General features: G+C 33.4%; 1 protein-coding gene across 4 annotated transcripts in view; it reads right to left on the reverse strand.

Annotated features, from left to right (window-relative positions):
* Nucleotides 1–21,556, reverse strand: part of LOC143226011 (homeobox protein aristaless-like) — a 152,582-nt gene that overhangs the window by 41,682 nt on the left and 89,344 nt on the right. Inside the window, exon 1 of one of the 4 annotated variants that reach the window (XM_076456377.1) lies at nucleotides 4,272–4,591. The exons of 2 other annotated variants lie outside the window; for them this stretch is intronic. In XM_076456377.1, coding sequence (XP_076312492.1) covers nucleotides 4,272–4,335 — 64 coding nt within the window. In that variant the 5' untranslated portion in view covers nucleotides 4,336–4,591. Of the gene's footprint in view, nucleotides 1–4,236; nucleotides 4,592–21,556 lie in introns of those variants that run through there. One more of the 4 variants, XM_076456378.1, reaches the window with a different exon arrangement.

Consider the following 21,556-nt stretch of genomic DNA (forward strand, 5'->3'; position numbering starts at 1 on the left):
ATTATTGTTATCAGCTTTGAAGTAGAATTTTGTTTGTATTTAAGCACAAAGCTACATAATCAGCTAGCTGTGCTGTTCTCTCCATTTTTATGAAGTTTCAACCCACTATTTTGAATTCACATTTCGCAGTTCTGATAGCTTAGAAACAGTTTCACTCTTAAGCTGATTAAGAAAAAAATAAATGTTATTATCTGATGTAAATATTAATTGTTTTACAGTGTGTACACTTTGTTACATGTAAAACGCCAGAATTCACATACAACCTTATTTATTAGTCCTACTTAAACGTTAGGACTAATAACAGTGGAGGAACTTCGAAAAAAAACATTTATCCTTATGACATATGTTCGATTTATCTATTATAATCTCGAATTTTAGTGTTAAGGACTTTTCTTTTATTTAAGTGTGAAGACAGATGAATGTCTGATCACTCGTTATTTCATACCACAATACAGATGTGTAAATTTGTAAGCAACTAATGACATGCAACATTTCTATGTCAGTTTTCCAAGATTCAACAAGTAGCTGTTTCCTAAAGCTAAATTAAATATTTTAAATTTATTTATACATAAGACCAAACATTTAAGTCAAATAACGCACATTATTTTCTTCGTTGTAAGGTTACAGTATAATGATATACAATTGAAGAGGTGGTATGTCCTCGTTGAATACTTTTGTCACCACAACTGAATAATTTAACGAAGTAATTCATTTTTGTTCTAAAAACTGTTTTTAGCTGTTATCCTACCTGTTTGAGTAGTGGTTTATACCTAATAGTAATCTCAAAAATAACCATCGTAATGGTTAGTCATTTAACCAGTTTTATTTCCTTAACTGTACTATTAAGATTCCACATACTTTCAACAGTAACTTTCCAGAACCTTCGTAACCACTTCATAAAACATAATATAATCACAATCAGAAATAGCAGATTTTTAAGTCTCTGGTAACAATTTTATCGCAATTAATATGATAACAATTAACAAGCTCAAATTCTACAGAATTTGAGTCGATTTTTGCTTATCGGTTCTTAAAGCAAAATAGTTAACATTAGATACTACGATATAATAATATTACTATACCACTAATTTAAGTTTGTGATAGAATTCTATGGCTGAGTTTTGTGTCTGTCCTAATAGAGTATGATGATTATGCTTATAGTGAAAGGTTTCATAACTGAAAATTGGGGAAGTTGTCTTCTTAGATAGTGCAGTTGTAAACCATTGGCATTGGTGGCCAGGCGTTCTGGATTCAATTATTTGTCCAATAGTCACTTTTCGTTTATATTTTATATTTTGCATACAACATTTAATTAGTACAATACAATATTTTTATTGTTTGCTATTAATCTATTCATAACTGTTATAATCTCAATAATTAATTATATCAGACTCTAGATAAATTTTTTACCATTTATTAGTGAACATAACGAAAATAATCAACTTCAGAATTTGAAGGCCCTGTCAACCGATTATGCCACGTAATATGTGATTACAAATTGCAACCTATTTATTACAAACGTCAAACTTACAGGGGTGTGTGATGTAATGTTCTAAGTATGTGAAGTCATTATATACACACTTGCTTTACGGCTAGCTAAAGTAAATAAATTATTATGGTCAAATGTTAAAAGTTTACATAGTTTCTAATGTCTTCTAATTTCTTTCGACAGTGAAGATAACTAGAGCTGTTTGTTTCCTTTCTTCTTTAGCTGACCATCTATAACAGTAGTTCTAACAAAATCGACCGAGAAGTGTAGACTAACAACTTGATGGATATCCAGGATGTAATTACAAGTTTGTGAAAATACTTTAATGTATTTTTGTTCAGATGATCAAAGACTGTCCTCCCCCTTTTCTTTCTCAAAAACGAGAATTATTTTTATAAAACAAATCTATCTGCGATTTTTAGGTGAAAAAACTTGCCAGATTTAATGTTCTTTGCAAGTTTCCAGTTGATCGCTGTTTAAAACTTTAAGTTATGTTTTTTTTTGTTTTAAAACACACAATCATAGTCCAAAGTAAAAGAGGTAAGCATGGCCCAGAGGTTAACATTTAAGACAATGTATGTTCGAGTCCAACGTAAAAAAAAAAAACAGCAATAAATAAACGTACTCTACAGTTTGAGGTCCTGGATTGGTTATAAGGGTGGCAGTCGAATTTCAGTATTCGGTCAGATAAGTGTAGCCCAAGAGTTGGCGGTAGGGTTCGACTGTCCACAAGTAGTCTTTTATCTAATCTACCAGTTCACAATTACTGACGATTAGTACAGATAGCCTTTCAGTAGCTTTGCATTATAATGTCCGAAAAAAAACAAAAAACGAATCATTTAGTAAGCACCCAGATACATTCGTTTCTAGTAGATGCAAGGATATCTTATGGTCAACAGATTATTTTAATGGTTTAAAACTTTCATGCTAAGTGACCACTATAGACCATATAGTAATAACGGTATGCATACTGTACGTACTACAATACTGTTCTTACACCTTCACTAACCTTTAAACAATGGTCATACTAGTTAAATTTACACGAGCAATGCTGAAATGAATTAACTATATATAGTAACCATAGAGTCTGCAGTGATAAACTGACTTGTAAGAGTGTGTTTTCTCCAATAAAAACAACACGGAAATGACACTTCTTCAATTAACGACTGTCATTTCGTTTCCACTGCTGAAACTCCCTGTTTCATTGATACGTTTACGAATTATTAACTATATAAAACAGCCGATATATTTTTCGAAACAGAGTATCAGTCGCAAAGTCTGTTTACTAAAGACTGAATACAGAATTGAGGAATATATTGAGGATTTTATCATTTTAAGGTAGTAAAGGTACGGCACTCTTCAACAAATATTGCTGTAGTTTAATATAATAATTTCTTATCACATTAATAATATTCGAATATTTACCACAGGCGCTTTAGGAAGATCACGATATTTTTTTTTTTTACAAAGAACAATAATTTACATTTTGTAATCTAACTACTTACGTCTATCAGGAGCTGCAAAAATCTAATTCCTTGGTTAACATATCAAACCTCTAGTGCTGATTTTACTACATAGCATTAAACATATATTGCATGTATTTTACTGTACTGGTGACTAATAAACCGATGTGCAGCAGTATTATTGCATTTTAAGTGTATAGTATCTGGTGGCACAAAATACTTTAAATTACCAGTACTTAAGTTCAAAATAATAATTACAGTACATGTTTAGTTTATCCACTTATCAAAGTTAAAAATAAGTTTTCAGGATACAAATATTTCATTAACTTAAAGAAACTTATATCAATCTCTTGTTACTTGCAAACGTGTAATTATTTTTAGTAACTTAGAACCAAATAACTAGATATCTTGTTAGTTCCATAACGAACAACTAGATATTTTGTTAATTGAGCAGCGAACCACTAATTATATTGGTTTCTCAGCTAACACAATAGAGTGAGTTGCGACAAAACTCTCCTACTGTCGGTTAAGAGCTTTTCTACACAAACAGATGTATTTAAATGCATGTTATTAAAAGTTCTAAACTGAATAGATTGAAAACAAAAACTAATGATAACTCCGTTGTTGTTTTCCCAATAACGTTCTGCAAGTGAACTTCCAACTTAAATTATTATTATTACTGTTTTCACGGTGGAGTTATTGAACAAATTTTAAAAGCAGACTATTTAAAGCTTAATGAATTCTTATCCTACCATTACAAATGCCATCCATTATCACCTTTTCCCCTACATTTGACTGTGACGATAATAGACCTATTTAACAAACCATTTTAAAGAATTTAATCCAACATCTAACACTTGAACCAACATTCATTCATCAGTTAACTGAATAGGTTAGCTCTAAAATAATATTACGTTGTGCTTCACAAGATCGGGTAATCAAGTTAAACTGTCGGAACTGATTTTAACTTTAGCGAGTAAAACTGAATATGTCAATATAAAAACGCGAACTTTAATAGGTTTCTTTTTTCTTTTTCTGGGTCTCGTATTAAGATTGGATATTTCCATACATTTCACAGGAGTCTCATCTACATCAGGAATTTGACACACGTCTATAGGTTGATACTAGTAATAACTGTTTGGCTGTCAATCTCAACTCACTGTCGTTTTGTGCATGTCAACATTTTGTAACTTTGCACGTTGCTTTTGGTCAGTAGCTCTGTTAAAAGCATTGACATAATGAAGGCAGAAATGACTTTCATAACAACAGCATAAGTGTACTTACCCTAAACTGACACGTTAAGACCTTCATTTCCCTACCTGTAACAGGTGATAGTTGGTTTGATGGATCAAGACGTTCACTGGTTTTAAGACTGAGAACCATTCCCTTCTCCGTAAGTGGTTGTAAGCATTCTATAATTCTATGCCTAACTGTTGTCGAAGGATATTCTCAGTTGCTGTAATTTATGTTTTATAATTGTAGAGTTAAAAGAAACAACAACTCCTAGGTAGAATTTACGAAGATTTGTTTGAACGCTTGGTTGAGTCTCAAAAGCGAGAAGTGTTTGCTTCAGGTGGCAGAAGTGGGCACCCGTAGTGCCTCCCGCGACTCTACTGTTTGTGGGCTTCTGGGATACGAGTGACGATGCTCAGAAGTGACGCAGTAACTATTCCCCGCCTAGTTTTTTTTTTCAACAGATATATCGATGGCCTATCAGAAAGGAGAGTATCGCCCATTTGGGCAGAACATGAAAACGGCGTTGGAAAGACCGCAAAATGTAGGAGTGAACTAACAATTTATATATAGTCTTTACAGTAGAAATGAGTGTTCCTCTCAAATATCTGAATTGGAAGACTTAAAAAATATAGATACACATTAATAATAATTGTAAATATTTTTAATACAGAATGAATTATTAATATAATCTATTTTTAACTTATTCTTCTCATATTTTGAAGCTAATATCCTTTTAGCATCTTGTCTCGTTCAAGTTTTTTGTATATTCTATCGATAAAAATTACGAAACCAAGAAAGATAAAAAATACAAATAGCTATTTTTGGATCTTACGTCATGACAGTTATTTTTGTTGTTAATAAATGTCATTGATATTACATATCATTAATTATAAACATCATTCAATATAATGTTTGAAGATATATCTCATGTTTATTTATCGTAGCAACCTTAACGAGTAACTCAAATAACTTCTGTTCAATTGAGTTTATTTCTAACCAACGCTTAATATATATATATATATCAGTGGAGCGCTTATTTGAAAAGCCTGCCATCTCTTATACGTGTTAGATCACTATACATTATTTGGTTTAATATATAATATGCTATTCTTAAAGACACGTGAACAGCTACAAGTGTGTAAAAAATACAATGTATATTGAATGGAAATGTGAAGGTAAGAATGATCGAGTGTGTGTGTTTTCTTATAGCAAAGCCACATCGGACTATCTGCTGAGTCCACCGAAGGAAAACGAATGATCGGTATCTTACTAATGTCACATGAACTGTTTATTATTAACATCAAGATTTTAAATAATAAAGAGTTCAAAGTTGAAATGAAATATAAAAAAATAACAACACATGAGTAAATTTGCACAAAAGAAAGGAGCATTTTGTAAATTAGGTTAAATTAGGACCCTTACCGAATACTGTTCATTTCCATAGAAACTATATGTTTATCGTGTGACCACCAGGCTTACATAGATACAAACCAACTTCAGTCACTGAAATGTCACTGTCTTGTATATATATATATATATATATATATACAGATTAATTATACCTTTTTAAACGTTACGTTTTAAATACACACAACTCAGACATGACCTTTGAACGTTAAGTTTTACGTAACCTTTGAAAACTAGTATTTACAAACATACAAATCAGACAGCCTTTGAACGTCAGGTGCTGCAAACATGCAACTCAAACATAAGTTCTGAACGTCAGAATTCACACATGAAGATGTAAATAATCTTTACACGTGAGGTTTTCAAATACTGAAAGTGTACTCTGAACACCAACACATACAAAACTATAATCTTCAAATATCGAGCTTACATACGAACATATAATCTACGACCTCTTAAACATAAGTTTTAGATACATGTAAGTAAACAAAAAAGATTCATACATCATATATATATGTATATATAGAAGACGCAAAGAAGCTTACACACGTACAAACAGTATTACGAGTTTACCTACACGAACATATGTACAGACGGTGGTACAAGCTTACATGTACATGTGCAAACAGTATTAGGAGCTTACACGAACATATGTGCAGACAGTATTACGAGTTTACACGTCCATGTGCAGACAGTATAATAAGCTTACAAGAACATATGTACAAACAGTATTACGAGTTTACACGTACATATGTGCACAGTGTTAATGGCATGTTTATACATGTGAGCAGACAGTGTAAAAGCATACACTACGAATGTCCAAACAATGTTACTTACATATACATATATGTAGATAGTGTTATAAGCTCACTAAAACATCTTCACGAAGTGTAAGTAAACAAAATTATTCTCAAAACAGATCGAGAAGAGATTCATAAAATTTGAACCACACGTATTGCTGAATTTAAAGGTTACGTAAGTTTTCAAGTTTTAACGAACATACAGAGATTCACAAGAGTTGCTGTTGTTTTTTACTTTTTGGAAACACGACTTGGTAATCACAAAGTTCCTTTCATTTCGTAGTTTTGAATACTTGTTTTATTACAGGGTATACAAATTTTAATTTTCAACTTACTTTCGCCATCCAAGTAAGGCATATACATTTAAGCTCAGCTGTAGGCTTGAGGATTTAAAACGCTAGAATTCTCTTCTGTGAGAACCACAAAGATGGCTCTCTATGAATCTTTGTGGCTGACATTAAACTCTAGTCATGTATTTCATATTCCAGGGTTACATTTTAATTCTGAAACAAAGTTTTGTTAACTCCTTCAAAGTATTCCACTAAACAAATTATTCCAACATAACAAAGTATTACTGGCAGAAAGCTGAAATTACCTTTCACTAGATAACTCACACTAAACTTATAGACTACACAGAATATAATTTCACAGAAATAATTTTCTCGTTTAAATACATTCTTTTAATACAATAGCTTCGTTTATATGACAAATGAGTCTGTGTATGTAGATGAGAAAAATACCTCACACCAAGTTCAAATTCACTATTAGAATTCACATTACGTTTGTTTAGTCCATGGTAAGTTGAGAATAGGTTTACTCACATTACGTTTGTTTAGTCCATGGTAAGTTGAGAAGAGGTTTACTCACATGTCGGTCGCCGCAGAGGAAAGCCCTGACGTCCCTCAAACACGTTCAGCATCAAAGTATTTGGTTCTTCATAAATCGTTCTCTGTTCGTTGTGTACTGCCACCATGGTCTAAACCTACGGCTAGAAGTTTATGTTTCATATTTTTCCGACGGAGAAATGATGTAGAAGTAATCACTTCGAAGAAGATGTTCTACGTGACGAAAGAAAAATATTGTACACCAGAACCTTAAAGACAGGAACAAGCTCCGAAATAAGTTATCCTAAAGTAATGGTAGAGCTATGCTTACGAAACAGAACGCTCCGACCCGAAAAATCATTGAGATGACGCTGAATATGTCGCTCAATACGGTCAACAAGATAACAAACAAGGATTTAAGTTGGCGAAGGTTTATATGCTCTGAATAAATGATATTTTTCTTGAAAATGTCTGTAGAAGAAAGCAGAATGAGAGCAGTTTCCTGTGAAGTCCTACACAGGTTTAATGTTTGCATTTTGGCCCTTTGGTCCGCTTAAAAGTAGTATTTGAAGCCAGAATCTACGTTCAGTGAAAGACGTGTGTAAATCTGGCTTAAGAATGACATCGTCACCCTTTGCTGGAGCTTGTTTCAATGATACTTATAATTCTGGGTAACTGTGGATGTTCACGACCCGTCTGATTGAGAACGACTGGTTATGGAATAAGTATTTCCAAGTACAGTGCTCGACCTTGAAAAGCGATTAACCCTCATTATAAATATATGCAAACATAAACGTTTACAAAAACCCGTGAAGTTGAAGAAGAAGGCACTAATTTGTGTTTTAATACAGATAAGAAAGTATTGACTTCTGTGATGCTGGATTACATTAGTTTATGATTTGGTTATTATGGAAATGAAATACTTTTTCTGAAGTTTAACAGAACATCACGTTCGGAAGAGAAGAGAACAAGTTTGAAGAATCCAAAATATTTAAAAATTAAAAAGTTATTGAGGCTTTTTTGGTTCCTAAGAAATACGAGATAACACGTCAACCCAGTTAATGCACATTACACCAATCATTTAAACTGCATTAGTTGTAAGCAGGCTGTTAGTTTGAATAGTTAAAAATACTATAAATTAGCAATGGAGTTAAATGAAATGAAAAAAGCCCTCGCTTGGAGTACGAGATGTACGGGACTAACTCGGTTTATTATTGAATTCAATAATTAACAGATTCCTGCTCCAAGAAAAGCGTCCAACTATATGAACTAAAAAGTTAATCGTACAGTTACTACATTAAGGTCCTTGTTAATTATTTCAACTACCTGAAGTTTTGACAAAAAATTACTCCTATAAAGATCTACAAAACATATATGCCATCTATTTGACGAAAAATTACTCTTATAAAGATCTACAAAACATACATACCATCTATTTGACGAAAAATTACTCTTGTAAAGATCTACAAAACATACATATCATCTATTTGGCGAAAAATTACTCTTATAAAGATCTACAAAACATACATACCATCTATTTGACGAAAAATTACTCTTATAAAGATCTACAAAACATACATACCATCTATTTGACGAAAAATTACTCTTATAAAGATCTACAAAACATACATACCATCTATTACACTGCACAACAAAGTTTTTGTTTCTTAAACACTGTTTGGTGCTCCTTATAGATTTTTGACTGCTGATCACGAAAATCACATCCAAATTTGCCCATTACGTACCGTTTCATCGAAATCTTTAGTTTCACCAGGACATTGCTACAATGGAAAAACGATATCAAGGCAACTGGAATCCATCAATGCTTGCTGACTACTGTTGGACACTGCAGAATGATGCACCGGACATTGAATACAAACGAAAATCAGGAGCAAAACACTTTTAATTATGTTGAACTTAATAGCATATTAGAAACATAAACGCAATTAAATACGTTATTGCTGGTAAACAGTTAACTGTCTATTTCTCAAAGTTCCTACGTGATGAAGCAAAACCAAAACTATATTTGTATATACCCTCCAGGTACCTGTCACAATCAGCAAAAACTTTTCAGGGAGCAAAACTTTTCAAAAAAATTGTTGTGCAGTGTTATCAATATCACACATCCATATACTACAGTTAATGTAAGATTAATTATTTTATCAAGTACTATTCTGAAAACTGCAATTATCTTCTTTAACAGTTCTAATAAATATACTATACATTATGTAGTAGGTTCAACTTATTTATTGTACCTAGTACAAAAATACTAATTAATGGACTACACCTAATACAACAAGCAATATTAATTGATATACTATCCTTAATGCAGCAGTATTAACCAATATACTACACGTAATACGATAGTATTCATTACATCTATTACAATGGTTTTAATTGATGCGCTACATCTCATTGAGTAATATTAATTGACACAATACACCTAATACTGTAATATTTATTGATACAATATACCTAATTCATAGATATTAGCTGCTTTGTTTTAGATCTTAATACGAGATTTGGTAAAGAAGTCATGGCTGAACAGCTACCAAAAAAACGAGAAACAACCTTAAACAAAATCAACACGCTTAGGCATGAGTTTTATGCCCCCCTTCCTCCCAGTAGCTCGGCGGTATGTCTGCGGACTTTCAACGCTAAAATCCGGGTTTCGATATCCGTGGTGGGCATAGCACAGATAGCCCATTGTGTAGCTTTGTGCTTAATTCAAAACAACAACATCAGTTTTATGTTATTTATTAAAATAAACAGGCTTAAACATCAGTCTTACGTTAATTATTAAAATCAACAAGCTTAAATATCAGTCTTACGTTAATTATTAAATTGCGTTATAAACGTAGATAAGACATTCTGTTGTAATTGAGCGATTTCTGTCATACAGAACAATACAGTTTTTGTACGAGGGAGTGAATGCCAATTACAAGACTGCATTTAATATTCTGAAGATTAACTGGTGCAGGAAATACACAGTAATACTGTATTAGGGTAAAGCAGATGTGATGAAGTCGTAAATGACTGTTAAGATTATTATAATTACCATCCGGGCTCTGAGAGAACACTGAATTTTTAGAATTGATCGTGATACGTTGTTAGCTCTTAAAAGATGCACTAATCTTTGTCAGTTTAAGCGTTTTTTTTGATGAGGTTTATAACGACATACAGAGGCTTAGGTTTAAATAAAGAGTACATAGAACGTTACAAAGGAGAATCGCCTTAATTTTCTGAATGACAGGATAATAATGTCTTTGCTGCAGACCCCATTTTGAGAAATAAAAAGTGAGGGACCGCCTTTCCGTGAATTATCCTTGATCGAAGAACTGTCTTCACCTTCTTTTATTTAACTCTCGACTGGCTATAACTCGGTAACCCGTTTATGTTTATCTGTCTACCTTTCAAGATGTAAACAACCATCATATAATACATTATGGGTGAGAGAATAAAAATAAATAGAAAAACATATGGGCCCGGCATGGCAAGGTGATCGAGTCAAGTGCCTTGTTGGTAAAAGAGTAGCCCAAGAGTTGGCGGTGGGTGGTGATGACTAGCTGTCTTACCTCTTGTCTTGCACTGCTTAATTAGGGACGGATAGTGCAGATATCCCTCGTGTAGCTTTCCGCGAAATTAGAAAAAAACAAACAAACAAAAACATATGAAGATTTATACAATACATTTGAAAACAATGCTATATTAAAACGTACAATATTTTGTGTATAAAGTTCCAATAGTGAATGATAAACAGTATTAGTTCGATCAAGCAGATAACAGTTATAATTAGCCACAGAAACAATATAATTACGATACACAAATGTAGAATCAAGTAATGTCAGGAGAGGAAAAAAAAAAGAAACTTATAGATACTCATGTAATTATGGGATTACATAGTGACATGAGAAAAATATTTTAGTGGTTCCTGATGTCACATTGATACATAATCTAGTTTGGTGTCAAAATATTCTAATAACAAAACATAGAATGTAAAATGGATTGCTTCTTTGTGAAATGATATTTTAAGTAAAAGTTTTTATTGAGATGTCATATCATTAGATAACAAAATACATTTTCGCTTGAGACTAAAACGAACATTTGGAATAAATGCTAAAAGGTAGCATCAATCTATGTGTGATGTTATATAAATAAAACAACACTAGTGACGCAAAATATTACACGCTATGAAGTAAAATAATAACACAGAACTATAATAATGTGTTTCTGCATAGGTTGAGTACATTATGCTAAAGAGATTTTGGAGCCACACTACGTCATCACAGTCCAGGTCATAAGGTATTTAACGATCTGCTTTTTGACAATTGCACTGTAAAGTAGTTTTCATAGCAAAATATTATTTTGCCGTGGTGTCATGTTCAAAGCACATCCCTCCTTCTTCCTTTCTGAAGGGTTTCCATAATCCATCCAGTGTATAAGAACTATATATTCATTATAAGTTTTCAAGAAAGCCGCATCTTCTACTTACGTAAGTGAAAGTGATGTTCTTACAAAGGTTTTACCAGCGATTTCTTTTATTTCTGCAAATTCGTATTAGTCTAATGATATTTTTAAATCCCTCATCAGTAATACTGTACTACTGAAGAAAATAATACATTTATTGAAGTTGTGTAATAGCTTGAGACACTTTAAGGTCACCTTCTAAAAGCTGGAGAGCTTGATTCTGAAAGAAAGTCATGTTGTATTCCAAGGTTAATCATAATATTTGAAACGTATTATCTTGATAGTGATTTCTTTCGCTTGGCGTCATAAACAGTGCAGAGGAATGGCATCGTTTCCTCTAGTTTACATAGAACATCTTAGGTTATACCTGCTATGTTTTTTTTTCATGTTTAGCAACGAAAAGCCGAAGAAATGCTCGTTGATAGTGATATATACGTCTACAGTTGCAAATGCCTCTTATGGAGTAATAAATTGAATGATCGTCATCTGTCATGTGTGGCTCATATCAGAAGTATACAACTGAGGACAATCGAGCAATTCTGCCATTTTTAGAAACGTTCAACAGATGTATCTGGACCTTATTACAGCTACTGAATTTGCTCATTCCAATTGGATGTTCTCTCGCAGATAGCGTTGTAATTCTTCAAAACTGCCTTTCAGAAACAGAAGATCAAACAAGACTAAATATTCAATAAATATTAGGAATTTTTCATTTCTGGGTGTGAAGCTTTTTCTATGATGTCCACGAAAATCAAATATCTGAGTACTAGGTAACCTTAGAAGCTTTCAACTGCAGTTTGCTAATATTCTGTCACCTGCTTCATTGGTCGTAGGTTTTTTGGCATAATTTTCGGTCAGACTCCAACTCTTTTCATCTGTTGAAATATCTTTACACGATCGGTTGGTTTTTCCTGTTAACGTAAAAATTTTCCAGTTTTTTTTTCTTCTACATTTTACGATAATGTAAGTGAGTTGTGACGAAAACTTTGTATCAATATAAAAACGTGAATCGCCTGTAACCGAATATTGAACCCATTGTTTTGGTATACCTTCTTCATTGACAGTTTGTTTTTCGTCTTTGAAAAGGTCAAAGTGTCTGAAGCTATGATGGACACATCCAGACCAACATCCACTGCAAACTTGTATTAGTTTTTGGTCATTTAAATGGGTCATTCACACAAAATGTACACGAATTTTTTGTTTTAAGTCTGGCCCGGCATGGCCTAGCGCGTTAAGGCGTGCGCTTCGTAATCTGAGGGGCGCGGGTTCGCGCCCGTGTCGCGCTTAACATGTTCGCCCTCCCAGCCGTGGGGGTGTATAATGTGACGGTCAATCCCACTATTCGTTAGTAAAATAGTAGCCCAAAGTTGGCGGTGGGTGGTGATGACTAGCTGCCTTCCCTCTAGTCTTACACTACTAAATTAGGGACAGATAGCCCTCGAGTAGCTTTGTGCGAAATTCCAAAACAAAAAAATGCTTTATGTCTGCTTTTTCTTTTGAGAGTTGTCCATCTCACGAGAAGCTATAGTTTCTTCAATTTAGTAATTTTTGGAAAAGGGTTGTATGAGTTTTAGCACTAATTTTTTATCATTATTTTCAACAGAATTTGCTTCTAGAGTCATTCTAATAGTGATTTTTTATTTTAATATTTATCTTTTATGGTTTCTCTTTACCAATTTTCAACATCAGAATAACTGTCTTCTACCATTCATGATAACTTAAAAAGTAGATCATTCTATTAATTTTCGCTTTTAACACGTTTGTTGATTAGTACGCAAAGCTACTTTGAGTTATTTGCATTAGTTGTCCTCCATTTTCGAACTGATGAATTAGAAAGAAAACAACAAGTCAGTTTCACCCACTGTCAACTCTCGGGTTTCTTTTTGCAGACCGAATAGTAAGATTTAATCACCCCTCTTATAACGTACTAAAGTGCGATGCGGGAATTTTTATATTTTAATGGTAACGAAGCGAAAATTGCGAAACTTCAGATCTACAGTATGACACTTTAAACATTGGAACGCTGTTAGCCCTCGCTTCCAGCTATTTTGTACTTTTATAAAATTTAAAAAATACAAATTAATTTCTAGCCGCGGCATAGTGGCTCAAAAGACGGCGATGTGTTTTTTCAAGTACAGCCTTTTAGCTCACAGCCCTGTCATCATTTGACCGATTTGAGATATAATTATAATTTTCTACTCAGGAATTCAAACCCTTTCGATTAACGTATTTTATCACCCCCAAGGGCTGATAGACTAATTTTTCTAATCTTGCCTAAAATAATTTCATTTTGAGGGGAGGCTAATGTATAAAAAAACATTGAATCGGGTATAATCTCGCCCCAGGCTTTGTAGCGCAACGCAAAAAAGCTAATACTAAAAAAGTCTCATAGATTAATTTATTCTAATCCTCCCTAAATTAATTTCAAGTGCTGCGGATATTGCAGACTTACAACGTTAGAAACAGGATTTCGATATCCGTATTGGGCAGAGGACAGGTAGCCCATTGTGCAGCCTTGTGTTTAACTACAAGCAATACGGTACAAGCTATGGCTGTTGAGGATTCCCTATTGTATTATATCCACACATATCGATTATAAACAATATTTTCTGTCTAGCTAATGCCTCGCTTACATATAGAGTTCAATTTCTAGAAACTTTTATAAAAGTAGACCTTTTTGTACCACTTTTATCGTGTGAAGTTCCTTTAAAAAACGTGAAAATTCTACTGGTTAAGGAGGGAAACTGAATTCTCTGCCTTTCTATCGTCCCGGCATAGCCAGGTGATTATGGTGCTCGCCTCCCAGTCTGAGCGTCGCGGGTTGGAAACTCCGTCCCACTAAACAGGATTACTCTTTCATTCTGCCTTGGGAGCGTTATAATGTGACAGTCAATCCCACTATTGTTTAGTAAAAAAAGTAGCCCAAGAGTTAACGGTTGGTGGTGATGACTAGCTGTCTTCCATCTAGCTTTTCCCTGCTAAATTAGGTTCGATTAATGCAGATATCCCTCGCGCAACTTCAAAACAAACAAAACCTTGGCTTTCAGCAACATTAATGCCCACCTAGGGGAAATGCATCAAGATGATCTTCGAAAACACACATAAGTAAGACATTTTTGTTGTTGTTGTAATGCTTTTATTTAGTTACCTTAAGCGATTACTTGCTTTGTCTTATAAATGCTAATATTTTAAGCGATCCAAGCTATTATATATTTTTATAGGCTATCTATTTGCTACATTTAATTCGTTTTGCATTTTCACCTATGGAACTTCACCATTTGAATTTGGTCTTGTTGACCAATAATCTGGATTCTTTCATTTATTCACTCTGGCAAATCTTAAAATCGTTCATGTAATATTTCTAATTTTTACATATTTCTACTTTAATGTACGTATTTGTCAGGTATCTTGCTCCCATAACCATAACTGTATAGCTTTCGTATGTCATTGAACAACTTATAGCTTATTACAAACAGATAAAGCTGCTTAATGTAAAGAAAATATTAACTTGTTTTAACATTATTTTAACAGATCCATTCTCGGACGATGGTAGGCTTAAAACATTAGCAATTTATCCTATGTATATCAAAGGTTCGTCTTCACATCGGAGATATTCTTCTATAAGGTTTCGCTCTCATTTATGACATTAAAGGAAATGGAAGTAGATTGTTAATTGTAAAAATATATAAATAAGGTTATTCTTGCTAGTGGTTTAAAGTGAGGGAAAATGTTACCCCTGAATTAATTTTTTAGGGCAGCATTGGGATTGCAGTTATGTACTGTGGTAATAAATAAAGTAAATTATTCATTTCCTGTGCTTCCATAATAAAGCGGAAAATAAAGTCCAAGTTAATTAAGTTTTCCTATGACGTTAGGGATTGGATCATAGTTGGATCCAATGCAAATGTGGAAAATACGATTCCTACAAGGGAAGGAACACACGAGTTGCCTGCTACTTGGGGATATTCTTAAATAGTAAGGTGTAACTTTATTACAACATAAGTAATTAAACATACTAATTTTCTGGTTCCAATGTTTCTTACAATTATACTAGTTGCGAAAACCTCATTGAGCTTAAAATGTTATAACTTATATGCGAGAATTTTAACTTTAAGCGTTGAGTATTAATGTATATCCACCGACTAACAACTTCGATCGAATTTGCAAAGCAGTAACTTCGCTCAAAAAATAAAATTTACATTGCCATGCGCGAAAAGTAGCAATGAGACACACCGGCACCGAGTTGGTCAAATATATAACGGTAAGGTGATCACACGAGTTGTAGATCGCGAGTTCCACCTAACAAATTAAATTACCTTATAGGCAAGTGTCTAATGCTTTCAAATAGAATGAATCATTTATCAGTACTACCATTCTTTATTTATATTATTATTGCTTCAGAATCAGAGCTGCTATTATAACGAGGAAAACCTTACTCTGTAGAAGCAAATATCCAGCTGTTTTTAAAGGCTTTATTACATAAATATATAAAAAAACATTTCATCCCCTGAGTTCAGTGTTCGCAACATGGCAGAAACAATATTCAAGAAAGAAACCCGTATGACTGTAGGATCACCGATAGTAATTTTATTTTAAGCACGAATTCTCAATCTTAAAAGCTTAGAGAATAAGAGTTTATGCTGTTATTTGTGTAAAACTATAATTCTGAATATCTATAGTTAAAACGTCCATTAAAACATAAAACTGGACGTGACTGTGTTTAAGATTTCGTTTATTTTTCTGTAACATGCGTCCCTCGAGAACAAGCAAGATTGTCTAAAATCAGATTAAAATACATTAAGAATGAAATCGCTCTTGAGAGACAAAATAAATTATATATAATTCGACCTCTTCATTTATAACAAGCATTATTTCAATTGCTTTAGAAGCCGTACAGTTTATACAGAGGAATAAGCCAGTCGAGCTTGGTGTATGTTCTATTTAAAAAGCACATTAACCCTCACTTAAAAATACACCTGCACGTATTAAAAATTGCTGCATACTGGGACAAGTAAATGCACGATTACATGATGTTTCGAAGACGATGAGTTTCATAACCATCGGCTCAAAACTTTAACTTGATTTTTTAACATCGTACAGGTCCAAGGAGTGAGCGAAACAGATTCTGCATCTCTACCACTATTTGGCACCCACACCAAAGCGAATGACCTCAAGTGTAATTGGCGAGAGAAGCAATTTGATTAAAACACTCGTAATTGGTTTACTGTAAGCTGGAACAATGGCTTTCTCCAAGCATCTAGGGTTAACAACGTTATCTGTTCTCGTTCACTTGTTACAAATCCGACTAAACATGTGCAGCTATCAGTTCACTTAGGATCATTTTATGCGTATACCGCACAGAACAATTTGTTGTTTTTGTACATTTAAGCGATACTAATAACTTCTACCAAATTATCTGCGCCCCCTCACCGGAAACGTAAATTGTGACTAAAAAAAACGACACAAAAAAAATGAAAGTTCGTGATTGACCTTTGCCCTATGGAAAAATAACTGAATCTAGACAGTCAGTTTACTGACGCAAATTGCACCGATTTCTTTAAATTCAGTCTGTTTATTGACGCAAATTGCACTGATATTTTAAACCTAAATTTTGCGTGTTATCAACATCGTCAAATGTTATCATTAACCAACAACGTGCTAGAACCGTAGTTTTTCATTTTGTGAGATAAAAATAGTTATTGCATAATTAATTAAAATTCAATAGCCTAAGTATACCACATAATCGAGATCTAATTCGTATTAGTTTTGTAGACAATACTTTTGTTTTTTACTTTTTAAAAACTTGTCCTTGCTATTTATTTTATGAATTTACTCAGGCAATGATTTCTTTCTTTACCAATATCTATGGATTTACAACGTTAAAATCAGGGGTTCGATTCCCCTTGGTGGACTCAACAGATAGCCCGATGTGACTTTGCTATACGAAAACATACACACAAACTCTCCTTACCAATAACACGGCAACTATATTTATCTCTCTGTGAGTAATTTGATTTATTTCTTGGTTGTGATGCTATTGCATCAAAAGCAGCCCCTGATTTGATTATTAAATAGTAATACGTTTCGTCAGACAGGATGGAAATTATTTTAAACACCTGGAAGTAAAGTATGTGTAACAGTATATAGATATGACGAACATAAAGTGGTTCAAATAACGTAACACACGTTATTCTTGGAAAAACTTCTAAGTATGTATGTTGGTGTATGTTCTATATTTCTGCGTGATTGTAAAAGCCGACTCTCCGAGAGAAGAGAATATTATTGGACAGCTATAGGCCTAGGAAGCTGTAATTGTGATTAACGTCCATTAATCGAAAAAATACAGAATTTGGCCAGGAAGGTTGTATATAAACCGTGATTTGTTATTATAAATTGTATTGTTTTTATGTTTATACATTAAAATACATTTGTGTTAAAAAAAGGAAATTGTGTGTATCAATCTTGTTGACAAATAACTTAAATTATATACAGATTAACATTTTATTGACTTCTAGATTCAAATTTAAATTTCCTGTTACTTGAAATAGTAATATGTAACGTACGTGACATAACAAATCGGAGATTATTCGAAATAAATTATAATACGTAACATTACACCCTTGTGCAAATTAATTGAAACAAGATGGAAAATTATGATTTTTTCAATTTTTTGCGTTTTATTTCTGAGAATCCAAAAATTACTCACAAATTAATACATGATATGACCGCCTTTATTTTTCAGAAGATCATTAATCCGCTTTGGCATCGAGTCCACGAGTTGACTGCAATCTTTACTAATTTTTGGATCGCGGTACCACACCTCAATTATGGCCTCAATTAGCTTATCTTTCGTAGTACAGTCTTTTCTCCGAAGTCTTTCTTTACAAATCGCCCAGAGATTTTCAATAGGATTTAAGTCTGGAGAGTTTCCAGGCCAGACCAGCACCTTTATTCGCGTTGTAGTCATAAAATTATTCACAAGTCTCGATGTGTGGCACGGAGCCAGATCTTGCTGAAAAAATGCCAGATCCATCTGGAAATCTCTTTTTCAATTTTGGAACGACTCTTCTCTGCAAAACTTCGATGTACTGTGGTCCTCGCATCATACCTTCTACGATATGTAAGCCTCCGATGCCATAGTAGCTGAAAAAGCCCCAAAACATCTTCTTCAAGGGATGTTTTACGAACTGATTAATGTGAGATTCTCGAAGTTTCTCACCTGGAGATCTGCGAACATGCAGACTTCTTTGACCCTGTACGAAGAAATGAGTCTCGTCACTGAATAACACCTTCCTCCATTGTTATTGCGTCCAGTTCTTGTATTTCAGACCCCATTGATACCGTTTTTTCTTCATTGAGTTGGTAAGAAGTTGTTTTATGACTGGTCTCCTTGCCCTTTTAACGACATTTCGAATGACGTAATATTCCTCAAAATTTCGTCATACATCCCAAAAATAGATCGACCGTATTGTAAAACACAGCTAATGACGACGTCTGTGTGAAAAAATGACTATTAAAGGAAATCAGCGGGTCCGGCAAGCCTTCACCGGCCGCCATGCTGAAAATATTGTAAAATGACCATTTGTTTCAATTAATTTGTACAAGGGTGTAGCTTTATTTTTGTGTGCCAGCAATACCAAGCGTAGGATGGGCGTATACCCGATTCGATTGTATTACACTTTAGGATTTTTACTAACTTACCCTCAAATTGAAACTTTTTTAGGCAAGATTAGAAAAATTATGCTATGAGACACTGAGTGTGGCCAGATTTTCATTCAAAAGACTTTGAACGTCTGAGACAAAACTGTAACTGTATTAATACCTCAAATCGGTCAAGAGGTAATGGATCTTTGAGCTAAAAGTTTGTACGTGGGATAAAAAACAAAACAAAACAAATTCAGAGCTATTATGTGACCATATCATCCGTGGCTTCAAATACAATAAGCCTAATGCTATTGTCTTATGACTGATATAATTGATTACAATTTAAATAAAAATGGCATTAATACCATGATAGTTATTATTTATATAAATAGCGTTCTGATGACAATGTTGATTGTTGCGCAAGATCTTTAGCTTATGGGAAAAAAAAATTCCTGGCGATTTTAATTAAAGAAGAGTCATCGAAGGATTTGTTTTTTGTAAAAATGTTGTCTAAGTTATATTTATTCCTTAATAGTTATCCCCCGGTGGGGTACTGTAAGTTTATGGACTTGTGACAGGGTTCGAGTCCTCTAGGTATACGCAGCAAATAGCTCAATGTGGCTTGACTTTAAAAGTAAACAAACAAACAAATAATATATAATAGTTAAAATATTTTGCTTAAATAAGGTTGATAAAAAATCTGCATAATCTTGGCAGGTCGAGTGTGGCGAATCAGGATGTTCACGCGAACCGTGATATGGCGCTGAATACGACCCGCACTCTTAGCTCTTGGGGCGTTATAACCGTGAAAGTCAATCCTCTTCTGGTTAAGAATATATTATGTACATTATTGAATAGATGCCGTCAGTCTAGTTAGCAGTTTTAAGTACGAAACACTAGACTCTTGAGCAACCATTGTTTGAACTTTGTTGCCTATTGATACGCTTCGACAGTCCAAATAATTGACAGTAATAATTGATAACTGAATGATATAGTTAATACAGAACGTTTACTCACTTTATAAACACTGCTTTTAACAGCTGATAAAAGAGAATGCCTGCGAACAAAATAATAGTATTTCAAATTTTTTGTATATTTTTTTATTGTTACTGACAGTTGTATTGAACACTTAACATCATACTATCAATAGTTTTAATATAACTAACCATTCAACAACAGCTTACAAAACATACACATTTTATGGTTGTCGCATACAGTTAAATGGGATGTAATATTTTGAAAGATAATAATAAAATAAACTATTTTTTATTATCGTTTTCACTGGGAACTGAGTTTAATTCTTTCCTACGTTACAAAACTATCATCTGTCAACAGCAAACAAAAATGTCTTGACTTACTCTTAATCGTACAATAATAAATTCCTTATAACTCTGTAACTTGTTCTATAAAAATGATATCACTGAATTATCCCATGTTTTTCTACTTAAGCACCATTTTAGGCTTTATCTAACAGTCTTATCAATTTATGAAGAAGAATGTTTTATGTTAAGCGCAAAATTACATAACGGGCTATCTGTGTTGTGCTACCATGAATATCAAAATCCGGTTTTTAGCGTCATAAGACGACACACTTATTACTGAGCGAATGGGGAGGGGCTGTGAAGAATAGCTAGTATAGTTTATAAAAAATTAATTTTAAACTGTATTCTTTAGTTTATCAATAATCAGATTTTAAATTAAAATATGTACTGTTTTATGTGTTTTGAAGGGTTAATAATTCCAACTACACATTTTTAACCATTTATATATTTCTCGTTATTCAAACACTATTAAACAAATTTTAGTTGAATATGCTGTAAGAAAATTTAAAAAACTAGGCATTTGTAGTTTTTCCTCATCGAGTGACTTGCTCTATGTAATGTATATAGCTGAGTACGTTATATTAAACCGAGTTTAAAGCCTTACCATATCGTTTATTTCATTCTTTGACTACTTTAGGTATGCGGTAGTTGAACGAATATGTCATGGAAACAACTTGTGTATATATTGTGACTGTAACACTGTTGAAAGCGGAGATATTTTTTCATTGTACTGGGCGCTGTTGCTTGTCTTGAACAGGTGGACGGCTTTTGCCACTAACCTTTGTGTTTATGGATTCTCACCTCTTACAAGACGCCATACTTTGCTAACCACAGCTAGGGTACGACTTCCTGCACGTCTCTTCCTGGATGGTTCTGAACTATTAACTCGATCCATATTTATTTG

Source organism: Tachypleus tridentatus, chromosome 9, assembly GCF_004210375.1.
Source record: "Tachypleus tridentatus isolate NWPU-2018 chromosome 9, ASM421037v1, whole genome shotgun sequence".
NCBI lineage: Eukaryota > Metazoa > Arthropoda > Merostomata > Xiphosura > Limulidae > Tachypleus > Tachypleus tridentatus.